At 48.7% G+C, this 23,283-nt stretch overlaps 1 protein-coding gene across 1 annotated transcript; it reads right to left on the reverse strand.

Annotated features, from left to right (window-relative positions):
- Positions 1 to 7,062: 7,062 nt before the first annotated feature.
- On the reverse strand, positions 7,063 to 15,178 carry DNAJB5 (DnaJ heat shock protein family (Hsp40) member B5). The gene is made up of 4 exons (XM_046023830.1): positions 14,984 to 15,178; positions 12,372 to 12,616; positions 8,614 to 9,215; positions 7,063 to 8,482 (listed from the first exon to the last, which is right to left on the reverse strand). The coding sequence occupies exons 1-4, from the start codon at positions 15,163 to 15,165 to the stop codon at positions 8,249 to 8,251; spliced, it is 1,263 nt and encodes a 420-aa protein (XP_045879786.1). The 5' UTR covers positions 15,166 to 15,178; the 3' UTR covers positions 7,063 to 8,248.
- Between the last annotated feature and the right edge of the window lie 8,105 nt (positions 15,179 to 23,283).

The raw sequence follows: 23,283 nt of genomic DNA on the forward strand, positions 1-23,283 counted from the left end.
AAGCCTGCTTCTCCCTCTCCCACTCTCCTTGCTTGTTTTCCCTCTCTTGCTGTGTCTCTCTCTATCAAATAAATAAAATCTCATAAGAAAAGAAAAGAAACAGGAGCCATTCTACACTGGTCCCCCTTTATTTTTTCCAACTCTTGCTAATTTTATCTGCTGTTTCTTAAATCTCTCTTCCCCATTCTCACTGTCATCCTATTAGTTCAGGCTCTCATCATTTCTCTCACAGACAATGCAGTTGTCTCCTAGCTGATCTCCATTTCTCCAACTTTGTCTGTCTTAAGTCCTCTCTCCTCACCAAAAATGACCATGATACTACCCTCTTTAAAATCTTTCAGTGAGGCCATATTTCCTACATGGTGTACAGAACCCTCCACTTACAGGTCTCTCTGTACTTCTTTGCTTATCTTGCCATTACCTGCTTGTATTTGTTCTAATAAAGAAGAATGTTAGTAGTTTCCCCTGAGCCCCCTGTGCTCATTATTGCTTTCATATCTTTGCCCATGATGATTCTTATTTCTTTCTCTAGAATGCCCTAACCACTTTTTCCTACTTGGCTAATTCTTAAATGTCCTTCTGTCTTAATTCAGGCATTATCTCCTTAGGTAACCTACCCTGAAGATACAGTTAGGTCTAAATGTTCCTTCTTTCTGCTCTGCATAGAGATGATCTCTGTCTTTTCACTTAAAACACTTTAAATCTATTTACTTTGTGTACTTTTTCTTATAATTTCAGTATCTGCAGTCTGAACATGTCTTATTTTTCTGTTTGTAGTTTCTCTGGAATTTGGCTTATGGAGGTCTTATTCCTTATATGTTTGATATATGTATTATTAGGAGCTCATATTTGGTTCAATTTTAGCTTTGTGAATCTTGAAGAACCTGGAACTATTTCTATTTTTTGTATTGAAATTTCTTATTCTGTGAGTATGGTATAAATTCAAATTCCAGGATTGTACGAGACTAGGATTATGATTATAAATTATTAGGGAAAATCATTAACATTAATGTTGTTAGTCTTTCTACTCAGTTTTGTAGACTTTGTCTATTTCTCAAATCAGTCTCTCCTCCCCATTCTTAGTGTCACTAGAGACAGATTGATTTTCTTGTTGGTTCTTGTTACTAGCATGTGGATTTTTCTGTTTACATCTTTAAGATATAGTCCTTTTGGGTGCTTTATGTGCTGTCCTTAGATTCAGCTCCCTTTGTTAAATCTAAACACTATTCCTCAGTGGGGCTGATAACCAGCAAAGCGTTAGGTTTCTGGTTTGGGCATATTCCTAAGGCAGCCCTGGTGTCACTGTTGGCTTTCCATCTAATTTTGGCTCTAGAATTTTTTCTTCCTTCCTTCTTTCCTTTCCCCTGCTTCCTCCCTTTCTTCTTCCATTCCTCACCCCCCCTTTTTAAAAATTTTTTAATTTTTTAAAAGATTTTATTTATTTAAAATTTGACAGACAGAGATCACATAGTAGGCAGAGAAGGAGGCAGAGAGAAAGAGATGGAAAGCAGGCTCCCCGCCGAGCAGAGAGCCCGATTTGGGGCTCGATCCCAGGACCCTGAGACCATGACCTGAGCTGAAGGCTGAGACCCAACCCACTGAGCCACCCAGGCGCCCCTCCCTCTCTCTCTCTCTCAAGATTTCATTTTTAAGTACTCTCTACACTCAACGTGGGGCTTGAATTTACAACCCCCAGATCAAGAGTTGTATGCTTCATGGTCTGAGCCAACCAGGTGCCTCCTCTTCTCTCTTATTTGTCTTTTTCTTTTTCTCTCTTCTTTTTTTGTTTACTGAACGTTTCCCTTACTTTTTTTTTTTAATATTTTATTTATTTGACAGAGAGAGAGGTCACAAGTAGGCAGAGAGGCAGGCAGAGAGAGAGGGAGAAACAGGCTCCCCACTGAGCAGAGATCCCGATGTGGGGCTCGATCCCAGGACCTGAGCCAAAGGCAGAGGCTTAAACCACTGAGCCACCCAGGCTCCTCTTCCCTTACTTTCTTAGGGGCTCAGCAATGCACTTAAAAGTGTATTTGCTCTAATTTATCAGCATTTGGGTGTTTTGCAGTGGGAGGACATTTCATAATATCTAGACTAAATGTCAGAAATGGAGATCTTATAGACTTCATTTTTTAAATTGGATTATTTCAGGCTTACTTGGAGATTTTTTTGAAATTTAAATTCAATTATCCAACATATAGTGCATCATTAGTTTCAGATGTAGCGTTCAGTAATTCATCAGTTGCATATAACACCCAGTGCTCATCATGTCACATGCCGTCATTCGTGCCCATCACCCAGCTACCACATCCCCCTACCGGCCTGCCCTCCAGCAACACTCAATTTGTTTCCTTTTTTTTTTTTTTTTAAAGATTTTATTTATTTATTTGACAGAGAGAAATCACAAGAGAGGCAGGCAGAGAGAGAGGAAGGGAAGCAGGCTCTCTGCTGAGAGAGAGCCCGATGTGGGACTTGATCCCAGGACCCCGAGATCATGACCTGAGCTGAAGGCAGTGGCTCAACCCACTGAGCCACCCAGGCGCCCCTCCCTTTTTTTTTTTTTTTTTTAAGGTTTTAGTTATTTGAGAGAGAGAATGAGAGAGAGAGAGAGTGTGTGTGTGTGTGTGTGTGTGTGTGTGTGTGTGTGTGAAGGGAGAGAAGCAGACTCCCCACTGAGCAGGGAGCCTGATGTGGGACTCAGTCCTGGGACTTCAGGATCATGACCCAAGCTGAAGGCAGTTGCTTAACCAACTGAGCCACCCAGGCACCCCCTCAGTTTGTTTCCTATAGTTAAAGAGTTTCTCATGGTTTGTCTCCCTCTCTGATGACATTCCATTCAGTTTTCCCTCCCTTCCCCTATGATCCTCTGCACTGTTTCTTGTATTCTGCATATGACTGAAACTATATGATAATTGTCTTTCTCTTATTGACTTATTTCACTCAGCATAATACTATCCAGTTCCATCCACGTGGAATCTATGTGGAGATTTTTACAATGCAATCTCTATCAAACACTTGTTTGCTTTTTTTGTTGGTTATTTTTAAAATTAGGTGGGTTTTTTAAAGATTTTATTTATTTATTTGACAGAGAGATAGAGATCACAAGTAGGCAGAGAGACCCACAGAGAGAGAGGGGGAAATGGGCTCCCTGCTGAGCAGAGAGTCAGATGCGGGGCTCGATCCCAGGACCCTAAGATCATGACCTGAGCCGAAGGCAGAGGCTTAACCCACTGAGCCACCCAGGCACCCCAAATTAGTTTTTTTTTTAATCAGAGTAATATATGCCCATCATTTTAAAAATCATTAGTTTAAATTTTTTGTTTGTTTGTTTGTTTTGAGAGAGAGTGAGTGATGGGCAGGTAGAGGCAGAGGGAGAGGGAAAGATTAAGATTCTTCTTAAGCAGGCTGCAAGCCTAGTGCAGAAGCTGAGGCAGGGTTGTCTTGTGACCCTGAGATCATGACCTGAGCCAAAACCCAAAAACTAGATGCTCAGCCGACTGAGCTACCCAGGCACCACTGTGGTATAATTTCTAATGCCCACTCCTCCACCCCTCAGTTTAAATTCAGACTAAAGGTTCCCCAGTGCTTCCCCAGCCCTGAACCCTGCTTCATTACCAGCCCCTACCTCAAGCCAAACTTCAGCCTTGCTCCCCCACTCCTACTACCTTCTTTTTCATCCCAGATTAGAGTCTCTGAGGTATCCTTTCCTAGAACCCAGCATGAGGTACAATCTCTCACCTCAAATGAAATTTAATACCTGTTACAGAAGTGGTTTGTAGATTTGTGAGTTTTAATCTTTTTCAGTATAGTCTGGCCTCCCAGACCTATGTGGCAGTTTCCATTCTTCCTAGAGAATTTACTGTAAGCAATAATATTTGGAACCAACTAGAGTGCATCACCTTTGAAAGAGTCCATGTGACAGTGGTGGGTCTTGGCTTGCATGATCCAAGAGTCTCTGGTATTGATGCAGCCTCGTGACAACTAACAGAAAAATCTCAGCTAAGGAACAATCATAGACTTTCACAGCCCTATGTGTTTATGAGCCAAAGTAGCAAGGCTCTAAGGAAGATTGGATTGTGACACGCAGGAAGTTCCTATGTGAGGAAGCCCCAAAGTTCCAGTTAGGGAATGACCAAGGGAAGAGTCTGAGGCATAGTCAGAAAAGACCTATCATGGAATTGTTACTTATCAAGGAGTTCAGAAAGCTACCTAGTGAGGCTTTGGGCCTGATTCTGTAGAGGAGATAAAAAGTGACTTGTTGAGTCATTTAGAGAATTGGTCAGAAAATTACTTTTCAAGGTGTTCAAAAGAGAAACTAAATTGGAAGCAACTAGAAAATGCATTGGTTTACTTGGACAGGAAGCTGGGACAAGTCTATCACAGTGGGATCCCTATAGGTGTGTATTGTTCATGGCTTGCTGCCTATTATACATTTGCCGCCTCCTGGGAACTCTTATAGCTGCTTAGAAACTGGAAATTTGGTACCCTCAATGAGTCAGGAACACTGGCTGAATACCTCTTGAAAGGTATCTTCCCTTCCTTGATATAGATAGGCATTAACTAAGCACTAGGAAGCCCAGGTTATATAATTTTGGGTGTGGCAGAGGTAGAGCTTACCTCACCAGGTCCTTGAATCATAAAACTGTTCCGTTGTTGGAGACAGTCCAATGGACTGTGCCAGTGGACAGTCCAGTGGACAATGCCAGTCCACTTTTCTCTCTCAGCCACACATGTTTTAGGAATGGCTAAGCCAAGGTTGCGTAGCTCTTTGAAAGAAACCATTGTGTAGGTCAGAGGATATGCTGATCACAAAAAATTCAGTCCCTACCCTGTATAGTTCTTTCCCTGCTTCCTGTGAGCAAGGAAGCCAGAGGGCCCTGAGATGCTGGTTCTGGCTCACATAGGACCCTCAGTCCAAGAAGAAGAGCAGACAAACTTTTGCCCATCATTCTGGACAAATCATGGCATCATGGCAGAATGCAAGTGTATGGGGGATAAGAGAGGCAGTCCAGAGTCACTTCCAAATGATGGCAGGACATGACCCAAGGGTTAAGAATGGAGTTGTGACCCAAGGGTTAAGAGTGGGGTTGTGTGCCCACAGACTCCAGCCATGGAGAAGCAGTGCCCCAGATGCAGAGGAGGAGTGTCTGGAGGGGGATGGCCACAGAGGGAAGCATCTTCTTGGAGTTTCCACTTTAGGCAAAGGATATTGGAGATTAATTTAGGGATTCCTTCAAGGGTCAAATAGTCTAGGAAGATAGTGAAGTCCAAGAAGACTCCAGGTGCTAAGATGTTCTGAGTCAGTGAGCTGGGAGATGCCCAGAAGCTAAATGGCTATCTGAGTGGTCAAGGAGCTCCAGTGACCAATGAATGGCCCCTACCACCAAGAGTGATGGCTGCCTAAGATTCAGGATGGCCAGGCCTTAAAGAACATGTTACTGTCATACAAATGAGCAAATGACAGTCACAGTACTGTAATTACAAAATTATACACATATACACACACACTACTATAAAAGGCTTCAGGGGCTTCTCAAAGTGAGTTAAGACCCCACTGCCTAGGACCTGGCAAAACTAGTCTTTCCCTTAGCTCTTTTACTATCTTGACTTTTATGTTGGTAGGGGTGTGTGTGTGTGTGTGTGTGTGTGTGTGTGTGTAGAGTTACAAAGGCATTAAATGACCACAAATCCCCCATGCAGCCTCTAAGATGGGAAAGGCTCAAGTTGTAGTTAGAGCGCAGAACCAGCTTCAGGGTTTTCTCATGGGAGTACCGCTGGCCTCAGATAGCCTGGCTTTTAAGGACTCATAAGCTTATCCCCAGAGAGTGCTCAGTGAGATACGACAGTTTCCCAGGTCTTACATTTACACACTGAAGCCAGAGGAAGTAGTCTGGCTCAGCAGACCTGGATCCCAAAGCTTCAGGCCTCGGGAAAGAGCCAGGACAATAATTTAGTCCCAAGCAAAGAGGGACAACCTAGGGGACCCAAAACAAGAAAGCCCCGAGTAGCGGATGCAGGGTTGGGGATCTCCCTGCCCAGGCCAGGAAATTTGCAGACACCTTTGTGAACAAGACCCCTTGGTTTCTGCAGTGGAAGGAACAGGCTTCTCCCCAAAGTACTGTAGGTAAAAGGATGAGAAGCTTTTTCACTGGCATTGTCCCAGGAGAAAAGACAAGGGCAGAAGTTCCCTGTTAAGCTTAGTTTGTGTTAGCCTCTGTATGGAGTCTAGGCCCCGGTGAAGGTGTCTTCATGGCACTGTGAAGCTTAGGAGGGCATCGTTCTTGTGGGCTTGATCTTGAAGAAGAATCCGGGGCTTAGGCATATAAGAAAGTCAGCATCAGGAGGAAGTCCAGGCCTAGGCATAGCCTGCAGGTGGGCATTCCTATGACTATGGGTCCCCTCCTTACCCAGATCCAAGGAGATTGACAAGTGCATCCGGCAGGCCACATGCAGGCCCTGAGGATCAGAGTTGTCTCAGCAGGGATAAGTAATTCAGAGACAAGGACAAACATCCCCAGAAAATTGTAAGATTTAAGGATCAGCAACAGTGTTCATTCCTTCTAGGGAGTCTGCATCCCCAGCCAGGCCCTGCCAGCATGGGCCAGAGACGCCAGCCAGCTACCTCTAGTCGCTTTTTCCACTGCCCCAGGCTCTGTCTGTGGGGATGATTCTCTTCTAGTTGCCAGAAAGTCCTCCTTTATCCCCTCGTAGGAGGAACATTTTTCTCTAAGGAAAATTCCAGTCCATGTAGAGAAAATATATTAGTTCTCATGCTAGCACATCCTTCAAAGAGGATAGTCTCTGTTTCTCATAACCAAGGGTATTTATTCTTTCTAAATAGATTTTTTTCTTCTAATAGTTGAATGGTGTCTTCTGTCTCTGCTGTGTTTGGGGTATACGTTTTAGAAATCCCAGGAGCCTAGGCTTAGAGGAAGGAAGGGGTCCCCTTCACCTTATACTGTGGGACTTCCAGGATTTCTCTGCAGTGACCAGGGCCCTGGAGGGAAGTTGAGTGGTACTTCACATCTGCCCCCATCCCAGGTTCATTGTTCCTGCTCAGATGCCTTATTTTTAAAATACTTTATTTTTTTTCATAATACTGTCATTACAAAAAAATACAAAAAAACTACTATAAAAACATTCAGGGGCTTGTCAAAGTGAGAAAACCTAAAGACCCCACCCCAGGACCTGGCTGAAGCCGTCTTCCCCTAGCTTCTTCACTATTTGACCTTTATACAACTGTAGGAGTGGGGTGGGGTAACAGACATCAAAGGGCTGGAAATTCTCCCACGCAGCCTCCATGAAGGGTAAGAAATAAGTAGCTTCACATATCACAAAAGTGGGATTTGGAAGTTTGGGGGTGGCTAGGCCCTGAGTTCAGAGGTGTGGGGAGAAACCTGTGACCCTGAATCTCTTGGTGGGGAATAGCTGCCACCTGACCCCAAAGCCCTTTCCCTTCCTGATGAAGGCTGGGAGATGGACCTTGCCCCCTACCTCTTAGCCTTAATACAGCGGGCCCTCTTTGCCTCCCCCCACCTTGCACACTCCTGAGAGCAGCAGGGAGGACAGAACTTTCAGCTCTGTGGGATCTGGGCAGGGAAGCTCTCAGGGAGGCTGCCAAGGGCCCTGTTTACCTTCCTGCCCCAAATGAAAAGTGTCTCGTGCTCAGTGGCCCGGTTCATGGGTTACGGACCTTCCCTTCTTATCTCTACTCCAGAGAGGCACAGATAGCTCTAGGTGAGTGCTTTGTGTGAGTGAATATGTGTGCATTAACCTTAGACACTGTGGACCTAGGGGTGGGGTGGGGGTGGGGAAGCAGTGCCCTTTCTATCTTCTTCATCCCCCAGTAGGAGGAAGCTGAAGAGAAGGGAGAGGAGAGGTATTAGCAAAGCTGAGAGGGGAAAGAGGACATGCTATTTACAGGCATGGACAAGGAATCTCTGTATCTTCAAGTAGCACTCAGGTCACTCTCCAGCCACTGGCGTGGTTACTGGATTCAAAACAAGTGACATGAAAATTGACCCCTGGCCTGGGCTAGCTCTCCCCACCTCCCACCCACTTCCCCAAGGCAGCCCAGCTCTGAAAAGGGTCAGGGACAGGAACATTTTCCTGAAATCCAGTGGCTTTTTTTTTTTTTTTCCATTTTAGAAAAAGTTGCCCGTGTCTGGTGGACACCAAGCTGGGTGCACACTGGGTAGGGTGAGTGTAGGGGGTATTGCTGTGGTAGACTCTGGGCTGGCCGGGGCAGAGCCTAAGAACAGGGTAGGTGCTGCTTAAGAATCTGTCGTGTCTGTGGCGTTAATCTGTCTGGGAAGCGAACTTTGAACTCGACAATGAGGTCTCCTCGCTGGGTGGGCACTTTGGGGAAGGGAAGGCCCTCCCCACGGAGTCTCTTCACGGTGCCTGGCTTGATGACATCATTGCAGGGTAATGGGATCACCCGGCCATCAATAGTGGGAATGTTCACAGTGCAGCCACACAGCGCCTGGGGAAAATGAGGCAGAGTGAGGAAAAGGTGGCATAGAGTGAGAAGGGAGGAAAAGATTGAAGTGAGGAAAGAATGTGCCCATTTTCCCTCCCCTCCCCAACACACACACAACCTGACCCAAGCCCTACCTCCTTGAGGCTAATCAGGGCACTGTAGAGCACGTTGGTGCCATCTCGACGGAAGTGTGCATGGGGCTTGTCTTTGAGCACAAAGACAATGTCAGCAGGGATGTTGTCAGGTGTGGCATCACCCTCTTTGGGAAAGGTGATCTTGGTGCCTTCCTTCCAGCCACGCTTGATGACAATGTGTAGGATCTTGTCCTCGGTGCGCACAGTTCGCCCGTCAGGGTTGAGGCGCCGCCTTGTGATCTTCATGCGCTTGGTGGAGCCGTGGTAGATCTCTTCCAGGGACACCCGCAGCTCATGCACCACAGGTGGATCTTGTACCTTGCGCCGAGGGTACAGTGGTTCTGGGGCTCGCCTTGGACCCCTACTCAGCCCATTGAAGCCAAAGCGGCCAAAGGCACCAAATGGATCCTCATCTTCATCCACATCCATGTCCTCTGGGTCAAAGCCACCGAATGGTCTAGTGGATCGGCTGCTGGCAAAGAAGATATCGAAGGGGTTGGAGCCACCAAAGAAGGAGGCAAAGGTGGCATGGGGATCCCCATGAAAGGTGTAGTGAAAGGAGCCACTGGAGCCACCTGATGAACCACCTCCGGTCTTCAGGCCTGCAGGGAGGAGAAGTTAGGCATCGTGTGGCTGGTCCTGGCTCCACCCCAATCTCCGCCCCCTGCCCTCTAGCTCCTAGTTCATGGGCCTAGAGAAAGAAGCCCCCTTCAACTCGCATAGAGAGGACTGGCATAACAGAGTAAGAAAAGTCTCTGATAAGATTAATTTCTATTCTTAATTAAATGTTTGATAATAAAGCACATCATGAGGTTCAAAGAAGCTGAGTTACCTAAGGGATAGAAAAGCCAAGGCTAGAAGACTTGGGAGGATAGGACTTCCAGTCATGTAGTCTCTTCCATGTCCCCACGACCCAAAGATATCTCACAAAGCCTTGAGTGGCTGGCCTGGGATCACATTACAGTCATACCTGACTCCCAAATCTTTGTTTATCTCCTAAGACACACAGAGTAAGAGGCAACTGGACAGGATTTAACTATACAGGAAGCCAGTAAGTGACCTGTCCCAAATAATGTGGGGATACCGTCCAGGAGGAAGCCCACGCTCATTCTGCTTCTAGTGTTCTTCTTCCTGACTCCTACCCAAATGGGAAATCAGGAGGGCCCCAAAAAGCAGGAAAGCTCATTAGCTTGGAGATGAGGAGCTATTTCTTTTTCTTTCTTTTTAAAAAATATTTTATTTATATGAGAGAGAGAAAGGGAGAGCAAGAGAGAGACAGTGTGCCCATGAGCTGGGGGTGGGGGGGTGGGAGGGGCAGAGGGAGAGGGACAAGCAGTTTCCCTGCTGAATAGGGAGCCCTATGGTAGAGTGAGGGGTGGGGAACTGGACACAGGGCCTGGACACAAAGGAGCTGGATGAGGGGGCAGGACAGGGGGGCTTGATTCCAGGACCCCTGAGATCATGACTGGACCCAAAGTCAGATGCTTAACTGACTGACCCACCCAGGTGCCCCAAGGAGCTGTTTCTCTAGAAAAAGTTTTCAGATGTTTTGTTTCCACACTCAGAGCTCATGGTATTGTACAACTCCAGGGGTGCTGTTCACACACTGGACAGACATAGAATACAAATGGGAATAGTGCTTCTTGGACTTTTACAACACCAAGCCCCACACCCTATACCTGATGTCAGAACAACCAAAATGCATGAATGCGCTGGCACATTGTGGGTAGTGGTGGTAGCTGCTCTATCACAGTCAGGTCCTGCCTAAGGAGCTCAGATTGCTGGAGGCAGCCTTCACAGGGGGATGGTAGTGGTGGTGATGGGGTGAGGTGTGGGGAGGAGTGAGGGAGGGGGTTAACACTGAGAAAGGATCTACAATGTGTTGACTCGGGTGGGGCACAGGCTAGGGGAAGAGGCTTCTCTTCTCTTTGAGGCTTTTTATCTCAAGTTTCAATTGGCTGTGGAAGTCTAAGCCTAAATTAAATTAGTCTCTTATTTCCTGGGACCACAAGGACAGACTTAGGTTTCATTAGAGAGGCCAAGTGGCAGGCAGTTCAGAGATTTGTGGCAGCTGTCTCTTCATCCCTCCCCTGAGACTCGGGGTCTGTTCTTTGCTTATACTGAGGGTCTGATTATCAGGTAAGTTCAAGAAGCTGGCCAAAGCTCAGTGAGAGAGGTTGGACTGGTAACAGCAGGAGGGGAAACTTCTCTGTAGGGATCCCTGTTGCAGTGGCAGTGACCACCCCCTTTTCCAAGCTGTCCAACAACTTGTCCCAGCCAGGATTGTGCAGAGAATCTCTGTGCACACTTCTGCTGGCTGGCTCTTGGGGCGGGGGCAGGGCTGACAAATAGAACCCACATTTTCAAGGCTGGTTCTCTTTCCCCGGGCCCTGGGTTTCTCCTTCAGGTTGTGCTGCATTCTTTGGAGACCTCCTGGGCTGTAGATTGACAGCAGAACCCAGTGTCTGGGCCTAGGGGCTGAGCTTTGCCCTTCACTCAGGCTTGGTCATGCAGGCGGGGTGAAGTTTCTGGGTAGCTCTTCAGCTAATAAAGGTGAGGCCAAGTGGAGAAAAGAGTGCAATTCCTAGACAGGTCACACGGTGGCATGGTGTGTACACTGCTTCCCTCTTCCCCACCCCCTCCACCCCAGAGAGAAAAATGTCTTAGCTGCGAGAACACTGGGGATTCCAGCAGATGTCTGTGAATCTGGAAGCTGGCAAGTCTAGTAGATAAGCGGGTTAAAACTAAAAGAACTACTGGCATGGAGAATGAGGAGAGGGGGTTGGGAGGACTGGGGTGCAGAGAGGCTAGCACAGGACACAAAGCGAGGAGGAGAGGAAAACAACACTTGAGCACACTCTGTAGCAGGTACAGTACATATCATTAGCCCATCTAGTTTTGAGGCTGGAGTGGGGAGAGTGAGGAGGAGAATGTGGAAGAAAGGTAGATGCCATTGGGCAGGAAGGACAGTTCCTCTTGGGAAGGAGAGTCTTCAGCTGTGGCAACGTCTCTTAATATAGCCTAACAGGTGCCTGTGGCTGGCGGGTGGCAGGCGGCCCTGAGGGGCAGGCCCAGAATTAGCAGCTACCTCATGCCTGTGGGATGTACTGGGAGGAGCCGCCCTCTCAGAGGCTTTATTTGGGCCTTTCCTGCCACCCTGTGCGAGGCCATCAGCTACTTCAGGGAGGGTGGCAAGATGCCAGCAGCAGTTCCCCTTCCATCCTTGGATCCCTGCCACTTCCTCAGGGAGGCAAATCTCCCCCTCTGTTATGCTGGCTTGAAGTGGGCAAGGAAGGGGAAGATCATCTCTCCATATCAGAGCTCCAGTGGTTAATTCCCAGGCTGCTTAAGGGCCAAACTTTGATGCTGATGAATGTAAATGCTCTGTCCTCAGACCGCCAAACCACACACACTCCTTCTCCCTAACCTTCCCTATCAGCCAATGAAGTGGCTGGGACTTCAGACTGGACTAATAAGGCTGGGAGGGAAAAAAAGGAGGGGGAAGGCCTCTGCTCCCGACTCCAGAAGTCTCTAAGGTCTGAATTTGAGGAGAGAGAGGGGCAGAGAGAAATGGGGAGAACTATGGTAAGCCAAGGCTGGGTAGTGGGTGGTCTCTTCTCTCCTCCAGGTGTCAGTGCTGAGTACACTTGCCTCCCTCACCCCCTCCTCAGCTTCCAGTTGCCTATGAGAACTGGGTCACCCAGCACCCCAGGCCAAGGACAGGGTTCCAGTATCAGACTGGAGCACTGCCCTCTTACCTTCCTCCCCATACTGGTCATACAGGCCCCGTTTCTTAGGGTCACTCAGCACATCATAGGCCTCTGCAATCTCCTTAAACTTCTCCTCAGCATTGGGTTCTTTGTTCTTGTCTGGGTGGTACTTCAAGGCCATCTTCCGGTAGGCTTTCTTGATCTCATCCTCATTGGCTCCCGATGGGATCCCAAGAATCTTGTAATAATCCTTTCCCATCACAGCCACTGGACCGGCACTTGTCTCCTTGTTTCTGAAAGAAACCCAGGGGCAGTTCTTGAAGCTCCTCTTCCCTCCTGACCCAGCCCTGTTCCTGATGATCCTATAATCTCTAAGTGACTCACTGTGTGACTTTCAGCAGGTCATGCCTTTTCTGTAGGCCTCTGTCTCCCCATCAGTGAAATGAAAGGTTTGGACTAGATGATCTCTTCCAGCTCTGACATTCTAGGATTCTGTGATTCTTTCGTCAGCTTCTGGATTTTCCCGGCAAGAAGCTGGGGGCTGTGGCCTACTAGGGGCTAGGCTAAGGCCCAGATCCTTGGGCCAGACTGAGGACCCCTGAGAGGTCCTGCTGCATGAGGTGGCACCATGGACTGACAGGCCCACACACAGAGGCTGGCAAAGATCAGTGTACTGGGTGAGGTCACCTGAGCGTTGTGGTCTTTTACGCCACTCCTCAGGCAAGATGCCCGGGCTAAGGGCAGCTGGGGCAGTAGCCCAGGACTAGGGACAGGCCCGATCTATAGCCAGCTGTCCTGGCCAGCCAGGCTGAGTCAGGGTGTGGGTGTCTGGAGTCCTCTCCACTAGTGAAGACCCCAGGCCTCCTTGTCCCTGCTCCCCAGATGATGCTAAGCCTCACGTGTGACTCAGATCAGAGGATGACTCATAGCCTTTGGAAACTGGTGTTTCTAACTCTCTTATTAGCAGGGGGATGACACTGTCCTTCCTCCAACCAGGGCAATAGTTCCCTTTACTCATTTCCCAGTGTCTACACACAAAATGTATGTGAAGACATGTCTTTGCCATCTAAGCACTAGTGTTAGTGAACAAAAGCATCCTGGGCATAGGGCCTTTCTTAACCTTAGTTGTCAGAATAGTTAGGCACTAATCACTATTTCCTTAATACCTTCCCTTCCCTACTAGTCCCTCCTTCTCACCTGCCCAGTGTTTCAGGATCTGGCCCAGGGCCAGGTTCACACTCCTCTGATAGTTCCTTCTAAGCTGGATGCAGGGGCATTTGTTTTGTGAGGGAGAAACATAGGGCCCTCATTCTTCACCCTAATCCCCCTTCATCACTGCCTACATGGTGGACAGAAGGGAAGGGGAATTTTCTGTAGCTGGGGAGATGGCCAGAAGATATTCTCTAGGCCTTCAGAGGCTTGGCCAACACCTACCAAAGCCCAGAAAATCAGAGTCTTTCTAGCAATGTCCTGGGCTGGCAGCCATAGCCGAGACCTGGTTTTCTGCCTCTGATTGCTTCAGTGAGGTATACAGGGTTTTCTGGCAGGAGTGAGGGCTGTAATGGGTAAGGGGAGGCCTTAAGGCCCCAGGAAGGCAGGGACAATGGCCCTAGCTCCTGCCCCCATAGGGCCTGTTGCAGGTGGCTGAGTTGACTCATGGTTCTGGGAGTCACCTCACTCTGACGAAGAGAAGGCTCCATAAAGGCGGGTACTCCCCCTTATCCCCCTACCAGCATGTCACGCCTGGTGGGGGAAGCTGGGGTTGGAAGAGTGAGAGAAGAGCATCTGGGGGTGGGCAGCCATTTTCGGAAGCAGCGGTAAACGCTGTCTGAAAGGGAACTGGGGGTGGTCTGCCATCTCTGCCTCAGCCCACACCTTCTCCCCACCACCCCAGGACTGGGAAGGAACCCATCAAGAGGGTGCCCCCAGAGAGCCACAGCAGCTTCTAGGTAGAGGGCAAGTGGAACAGCTTGCCAATGCTCCCACCCTCCTCTTGCTGTCCCTGTATTACCTCCTCATCAGGCCAGCTTCCTTCCTGGCACTCACCTGATAAGCATTCTAGACCTACAATTCTCTTGTCTCCACAGACACAGAGCAAGCTTTTTCAGGAATTGCCTTTTTCCTCCTCCTTTCCTCCCTCTCTCCCTCCCTCCCCATACCCACAAGCCACGTGTTGGAATGACAAAGGAACCCCATGGCATGGCACTGCCTTGGATGGAGAAGAATGAAGAGGATGTTCATGTAGAGGCAGTAGTGAAAAATGAGAAATAGCAAGAAGGCCTGTATACGGAGGAGATACAGAAATAGGGAGGGGATACAGGAGTTGATACAGAAAATGAATTACTGGTGAAGGGGACAAGGGATGACAAATGGAAATGACGGAGGTGGAAAATGGGTTACCAATGGGTTGAGAGAGAGATGTAGAGAGTTGAAATACTGGAGGAGATGTCTGTGGAAAATGGATGGATGCCCAAAAGGTTTGGTATAGGAGATGAATGACAAGGGGTGCAGTTCATTCAAATGTAAGGGTGAGGTAGGAGGGGGGGTTCTTACATGTAATGGGGATGAGATGAGGATGATATGGTTGGCAATGAAGGGGGATGTGATGTGGAGAATTTGAAGTGGTACGGATATGAGTGCCCTTCTCCAGAGGGACTTACCGGAACTTTACAAACCCATTCAGCGTCCACGCTCGAAGTTTTAAGGGCTCCAGCTGAATTTTAAACATCAAGCTGGCTAAGAAGTCTTCTCCCCAGAAGTGTGGGAAGCTCCGGAAAGCTCCTCGGGCCTGTAGTGGGGGTGCTGCTGGGGATGGGCAGGAGAGCACTGTGCGCTTAAACATGCCCAGCCCAGCCCCTCACCTCTGATTGCTCCACAGGAGCCTGCTTGGAAAGCTGCAGCTCTGGAAGCCACCTCCTCAGGTTCTCAGAGGCACTTGCCCAGCAAGTCCTGTCCGGTGCAGCAGGAGCTAGACCTGATCCCCAGGTGTGGAGAGTGAAGGAATAGGGTCCAGCAGCCACCTGCTCTCAGGTGCAGCAATGTCTGTATGAATGGCTGTATGGCAGTGTGACAGTAAGGCTGGCAGTGGCAAGCGTGTGCTTGCTAGTGGCAGCCTGTGTACCTGTGGCAGGTGTGATTGTGAGTGCCTGAGAGGCAGTGAGTTCCTCTCGCCTCTCTCTCCAGGGAGGATCCGACCCCAATCCCCGAGAACCTACTCAATGAAGTCACTGACCCAGAGTCTCCTCCCTCGCAGATGGGCGGGGAGGGGCGGGGCAGAGCCAAGCTCGCCCGGGACAAAAGGCGCGGTGAGGAGAGGAGGGGACGGGAGGGGAGGGGGCTCGGGCGGGGGAGGGTGGTCGGTGATGTCACCGGCGCTGACAGGCTGGGCTGGCTCAGAAACGCCTCCGCCGGCGGAACCCAATCCGACCCGGCCCGACCCTCCCCCCAGCTCAGACGCTGGCTGCCCCCTGTTGGAGGGTCGCCGACATCGAGCACTTGCAGACCCCAGTCCCCGCACCACCACGGCAGAAGAAACGATGGGCCTTCAGTGTCCCAGCGCCCCCCCCTCCATTTCCCCCACACCCTACACCAGGACCCCTGGCTCCGCGACACCCCCGCTCCCGGGACCCCTGAGTCCTGGCTCGGTGCCCTCACCAGTGAGGAGCTGCGGGCGCCACCGCGGTCCGTCAGACAGCCGCTGCCCCCTCCCCTGGCTCCAGCTCCGCCGCCTCCACTCGGGACAGGAGTCGCCTGCCCGCCGGCCGCAGACAGCGGGCCGGGGAACCCGCCCCCACGGCTCCGCCTCCACGCCGCCCATTGCGCGGCCTGGCCGTCACTCAACCCAGCCTCCGCTGTAATTGGACAGCCTTCAACGAGTGCCTTGGTGATAGCCGCCCATTCTCCGCCCTTGTCACCCGGCCACACGCGCACACATTCCGGGCAGTGATTGGTGTCCGTCTGATTGGTGCACTCTGGGATCAGTCAACCACACCTCTTCGCTAACTCGTCGTGTCATTGGTGAAAGGGACAGAGGGCGGCAACTCTAGGCGCCCTTTGATTTTATTGGTTGGTCTATCGGGCTCAGACCCGAGACTGGGGGCAACTATATTAGTCCAATCTCGGGTTTGAGAAGGTGGGACGTACTGGCCACCGCTCGAATCCCGGGAGAACCTTCTGGAACCTGTGTAACGTCAAAGGCAGCCTTAAAGGAAAACTGCCTACCAGTTGGCGGTGATTTCTGGGCATTCTTTCCTTTCTTGATTTAGGGGGTAGGGGAGAGAACAGTGCTTTCTGAGGTGTATTCTCGACTAGGGTCAAAAGGTCACCCCTTCTTACCTGTCTTCCATCGGGGCTGTGAACTGACCTCGACCAGACCTGATTCAGCTTTACCTTATCTTGACCCAGGATTGACCTGAGGTGACCTAACAAAACAGACCCTGATAGACAGGCAGAATTTAAGCACCCTTCCGCTTTCTCCTTTGTAATTTACACTGGTAGTTGTTTCCAGGTTTAGCGCTTCCTCGTTCCCTTTGTGAGTCCCCTTTTCATCCTCTATAATCCTCTCATCCCAGCTCCCTTGTGAACAGCCCCTCCTCAGCAACCCCCACAATTCTCATTAACGTTCTCTCTGTAATCTTTTATCCTACTTCCCCTTTGAGTTCCCAAATGTTAGCCCACCCTTTCTTTCTCCTCTTCTTGGCTGGATATGATCTCCTGCCTTCCCCCGGTCCCCTCCGCATCTTCCGTTTTATCCTATTCTTTATCCGTTATCTACTTGTATGATCTGTTCTATCCTAACTCTCCCCTTTAACCCTTCATCTCAGCTCCACATGATTTCTTTAACGCACTCAGAATCTCCCATCTCAATCCCAACCCCCTCTCTCCCCCCATTAAATCTCAGCCCTAGTGTCCCCGGTGTTCAGAGCAGGCAGGGCTGCGGAGGCGGTAGCCAGCGGAAGCCGACGCTTGAGCAGACACGGTGCCTGGCGCCCACGTCACTGTCTCCCAGGACCATCTGTGCTACAGGGAGCGGGGGTGGGGAGGGGGTTATCCGGGGGTGAGGAAGGGGAAGGAGTTCTTGGGAGGTTTGAGGACAAAGGAAGGGCCAGGGCAGAAATTCTTACCTCTCTTTCTTTGCCATTTCCCAGAAACAGTTTGGACACCCATGAGTTCATGAAATCTGGATAGAGGTGGAAACTGAGGCTTGGAGAACAGCAGTACCTGGGCACAGAGCAGAGCAGGAGAGAGATCTAGGGGGTTCCAAGGTCAGGTCTGCATATTCTCTATTATCTGCCCTCTTTCCAGTACTCACCATGGTGATACCAGATGTAAAGGGGTGTGAGCTGTGACGTAAGGAAAGGAACTGGGGTAGAGAATAGAGAAAAGGTGGAATGAGGGAAATGAGAGGAGGGAGGGTAGATGGGGTGAGGGGGATGGGAAGAGGAGGGGAGAAGAGATAGGGTGGAAGGTAAGGAGGAGCCCTCAGAAGGGAATGAGAAGTGGGAAACAAAGACTAGAAGGGAGGGGAGATGGGATGATGAAGGAATGGAATAGTAGTGTGACATGGAGATGGGCAAGGTTGGATGAGGGGGCTCCGGACAGATACTGGCTACTTCAATCTGGGGGAATCTCACTCTGCCCCCTCCAGACTCAATGGGGGCCCGGGCTGTGGGTGGCTCTACTTCTTCCTATTCCAGTTCTGTCTATTTTGCCTCCTCCAGCCTTGCCTGTGCCAACACGGAGGCAGAGTTTAGTCATTGGCCGTTACCTGGTCCCTGCTAATGCTATATTGTGGGCTTAGACCTTTGGGGGTGCAGAGCCTTGCCTTCAGGTGATGGTAGCATGGATTCCATTGTCTGCTGGGTTTTTATTTCCACTCTGGGTCCTATTGCCCTGTGTGTCAGGTGTGCATTAGGAACCAGGGTGCACAAGGTGGCATAGGTGTAAGAATGTAGGCTCTCTTGACCTTGTGAGATTGCTTGCCACACCTGTGCCTCATTTCTTTCTTTGTATCATGGGTATAGAAAATAGCAGTACCTCATAGGGTTGTTGTGAGGGTTAATTAAGGTAGCACATGCTATACATGTAGTTCTGAGCTTGGTATGTAATTATTGCTCAGCAAAGTTAACCGTTACTCTGTATGTTCCAGGTATCTGGATGTGTGAGTGCATCTGTTTGATGTTCAAGTCTGATTGAGACTTATTTGTACTGTTGTATCTGTAGTGTGATTTGTAAGTGAAAGTGTATCTATGTATATCTGTGTAATATTTTTGTGAGGTAGTATGCCTGATTCTGTATTATTTGTTGTATATGTGATTTTGTGTTAATATACATGCGTGATTAAATGACCATGTAGGTCTTTGTCCATATGATGAACCATGTCATGCATATTGACACGTTGACTGCTAGTGCATGCATGAACCCGTGATCATGTCTGTTCTGAACACCCGCATTCCCCTCCCTTCCCATGAAGACGTCATAACCCTAGGTGTCCCTCATTTTCTCACCCTGAGGGAACCGGAACCTGGGGGCAGGGGCGGGGGTGGGTGCCAATGAGGAGGTGTTTAGACAGGAGCACATGTTCCCTCCCAGACTGTGTATGGGAGGGGGAGCCCCCTATCTTGCACATATCCTGAAGGCTCCAGAGGAAGTGCTCCCCCCCAGCCCATTCTTAGTTCCCTGTCTTGTCACCATGGCAGCAGTTGCCAGGGGCTCCCACAGTTGCTAAGGTCTAGGTGTGGGAGGCTGCTAGGCCCTGTTGCCAGTAGAAACAGAGAACAGGAGTTGGGGGGAAGGAAGACTACCCCCACAGCTGCGCTCTCTGTGGTGATCCCACCGGTCCTTGGACCTCTCTTGTCCCCAAACTGTACCTTTGACTTGTAAGTGGCAATACTATTGTTGGTGGGGGGCTTTCACAGGAAGCTGGAACTGGGATATAGGGATCCACCTTCTGAGAGGACCATGGCTCTAGCTTGCCCTTTACCACCTTTAAAGTTGGGAGGCCCTTAGAAATTAGTGATTACTTCATTCTGTCCCCCAACCCTATACTTCTACCCTAGCAATGCCTTTGCTTGAGTTCTCCTGTGGCTGGTACTTATTACCTGATGCTTTCACCTGGTATTGGAATGCTACATTGACCCCTGGATGCTGACTGACTTCTTCCTGAGGTCAGACTCTTAGCATCTCACCTGGATACATACTGCATGCTGACACTTGAACCCAGAATTCAGTTTCACACAGAGTGCCAACTTTGAGCTCACCTGAGTCACTGACCTTGGCCTGAGTCCTAGACCAGTCAGTTCCCAAACTCAACACTAGCCTAAGCCCTTTCTAGACATGGATGAGCCCTAAGCCTACTTGAATTCAACTGCAGATTCTGTTCTGGTCCTGTTCACTGACTGGACACTGACCAGCGATCTAACTCCCTGGTTCTCAGCTGGTCTAAACCTACACTGACCAGTAGTACCTTAAGGGTTATTTCTTGCCTTGGAAGTTAGAAACTAATGCTAGAAATGACCAGCAGATGGCGTGCAACATCAGGTTCTAGAGGCAGGCTTTCCAGAACCCATCTGGGAAGGGGGTATTAGGTGTATTGAGACATTGGCTCTTTTCTCTCAGGTCAGGACCCAGAGCTGGAGGCACAACAGTCAGTCTATGGGGTTGAACTAAAGAAATTAAGTTTCCCAATCCAGTTATTCTAATGTTTTGTGGTCATGTGGGTCTGTAAAATCTTGAATCTGCCTGTATCGCAGCTGGGCTCAGGGCTGGGCATACACCAGAATGTGCTTCACCATTTATAGGTATCACAAATCTCAAGAGGGCTGTATACCTGGTAAGGTATCCCACCCCAAACTTAACATTTCTGTCTTATACAGCTTCACTACCTTCCCTGGTATCCAGTTACCTTTTTGTCCTATTGAGCAAAATCTGCCTCTCCTCCACCTTTGGTCTTAGCTCTGTTTTTGAGGTCACATTGACCTCATCAGTCCCATCTACATCTACATCCCTGAAGTCTGCTCCTCTCCAGGATGAGACTCCTCTCACGCCTTCATGGGTTCCTCCTCTGCCTTATTCCCTTCCAGCCCCTAAGAGCATGCTCCCTTGGCTGGGTTTCAGTTCATGGTGCCTGGGTCTGATTAGCTTTTTCCAGGAGTGCTGGTGCAGTGTACAAATGAGCCAGCCTGCCTCTCTCATCTGACTCTGAACTTCTTCCTATATAGCCTCATGTTACATCAGTTTTTTTGGTAACTCCCTCATACTGTTCCTCCATATCAAGTGAAGACTATAACGTCTTCTTCCTGAGCTGCTGGATCACATATTGCCCATTTGTACAATGCTACAAGTGTACAATTGCCCAAATGTTATGATTTTGAAAGGAGTGTTAAATTTATTTTAAAAATGAAGATACTTGAAAAAAATGAAACAAACATCTTTGCAATACTTTTTGCATTTTAGAACAATCCTTGGGCCTGCAATTCTCTACATTTATGTTTACTCAAAAGTGGTATAGGAGGGACTGAAGTGCTTGCTTCAGCAGCACATATGGAACCATATCCTGCACAAGGATGAGATGCAAATTCATGAAGCGTTCTATATTTTTGGTTTTGATGAATGTTAAAATGTAATAATGTAAAGTGAGTGTATATATGAATAAATTAGTATATTACCAAAAAAGAAAAAAAAAAAAAAAGAGGGACTGAAGATACCCCACCGTCTCAGCTGTGACTTCAGCACTGTGGACAGAGGGCATGAACCGTACCCCCTGGCTATGCCCGGTATTGTGGGTGGATGGAAGATGACACATGCACAGCCTTTAGATAGGGCCAGAAATCTTTACTGCTCACCTAATGCCTTATAGTTCCTCATACCAAACTCATTCTGTCCTCACTTGACTATCAGCCCAGGAGACAGGACAAGAATTGTTTCCCAGACTTTTACAGATGAGGAAACAAGTTCAGCAAGGTCAAACTTCAACAAACACTTTGCATAGGGTGGGAGAAAGAACTCTATTCCATGTTTAGCAAATTTAGCAGCTACTCTTTCTCCTTTAAGGAATGACTTCCTCTAGAGGTAAGAGGATTGCATTTGACCCAAAGCAGGGCAGGGTCCGTGTATGTAACCGAGCTCCAGCCAGCCCTGGAAACAAGTAGCAGGAGGAGGAACAATCCTAAGAGGATCTAAAGTTCATCATGACCCCTGCACTGAGGGTAGGGAAATCTTGCTTTTCATTAGGATCCAGAGGCCCAGTTTTTACATCTCTTTTTCTGTCCTAATGCTTTGTCTTCATTGAACTCGGAGACAGAAGGGACCCTTAAGATCTCAAGCTGTCCTGAGCCTGATGGACCTCCATTTGAAAATTCCAGGGAGGAGAGATAATGGGAGCTATATGAGTGAATGGGATGAATTGTGCAGGTTGTTAGAAATCCTGTGACAGTGGCTGCAGTACTGGCTATTTATGTGTCTGTTCCCAGGGTGGAAAGGGGGATATGCTAGACTACACAGCAGCTGTTTGCTTGAGGTGTACTCTGACAGGCAGCACAATAAAGTGGTTAAGAACATGGGCACTGAAGCCAGACTACCTGGTTCCCCTGCTTCGTATGTGACTATGTAACCCTCAGAAACTCTCAGCCTCTATTCCTGACTTTTATTTGTAATACAAACCTCAGGGTTGTTTTGAAGATGATTTTATGTAAAGCACTTAGAACTGCCCAGTGCATAGTGACTGCTCAAAAGTATTAGCAATGATTTGTATTTGGGACCCTTTTGGTTTTGAAGTAAGACTATACACTGCTGATCCACACTCTAGAGATGCTTTCTTGCCTATTAGGTACTGGCTCTGCTCTTATCAGGTAAAGGAGATGAAAGGGGGATTTCACAGATCTCTGAAGGCTTCTGTTGACCTTAGTTTACCCAACTCTATCATATCATATTAAAACATTGCAAAAATGGGGAGGAAATTCTCTACCAAGAAAGACCCAGAGGACCAGGAGAAAACATAGCCAGCTAGCTTCCCTACTTTGTCACCAAACAGGGATTGGGAAGAGAAATGTGCCTAAAACTGGCCCTTGGTTATGGTGATGGTGGAATACATTACACACAGCTTCGAGGCTTTACCTCTTCCTCAGTTTCTTAGAAAATTCTGGCTTCTCTCTTCAGTGCTTTCATTTCCCCTTCTGTGTCCATGGTGGAGCCCCTGCCTCCTCCCACCTTGATTCTCTCCCATCACTTGATTCTTGGGAAAGTCAGCACCATGAAAACTCTAGAAAGAGCCATCATGTATTGCACTCTTCCAGGAGGCCGCAGCAGCTCCTTAGATTCAAGAATTGGCTAATGATAGGAAACCACATAGAAACTCAGCAGGTGCCCCAAATAATGGGAAGCAGGAAGCCAAAATAACATCGCAATCTCTTTATTATGATTTCTACTGTGTCCAGCCTCTGGGAGCATCAGCTCCTTCAAGAGTTAAGGCTGAGCCATGGAGAGGAGCATGCAGCTGTACTGGTGGGAAGACAGGGCTTGGGGATGTTCCCCTCAGCTGAGTCAAGTTACCTTCCACAGAAAAGAATGTAGGAAGGGCATGAGGGACCAGAGGGCATTGGATCCTCCAATTACTTAAGTGTTCTCAGAACTCCCCTCACAAGCCTGTGTTTGGCTGGGAGACAGATCACAGGCCATCTCTTAAAGGAGGGTAAGCTTGAAGGCTTTTTATTTCACATGGATATGGGAAGTCTTTGCTGCTTATACCTTGACATTCTCATATGTGGTCATGCCAACCCATGCTATACAAACTGGAATGTGATTGGACTTCTTAGTCACTAGCCCACCAGATGTGACACACTGTCCACAATCTGGGTCATCAGGTCATGTGGCTCAGAGGGAAGGTTTTCCTTAGTGCTAGTTGGGTCTAGTGGAAACTCTGTTACCGGTTTATTTTCTTTCTAAGGTTGCCGAAAGCAGTAGC

Source organism: Meles meles, chromosome 11 (assembly GCF_922984935.1).
Source record: "Meles meles chromosome 11, mMelMel3.1 paternal haplotype, whole genome shotgun sequence".
In the NCBI taxonomy this organism is placed as follows: Eukaryota; Metazoa; Chordata; class Mammalia; order Carnivora; family Mustelidae; genus Meles; species Meles meles.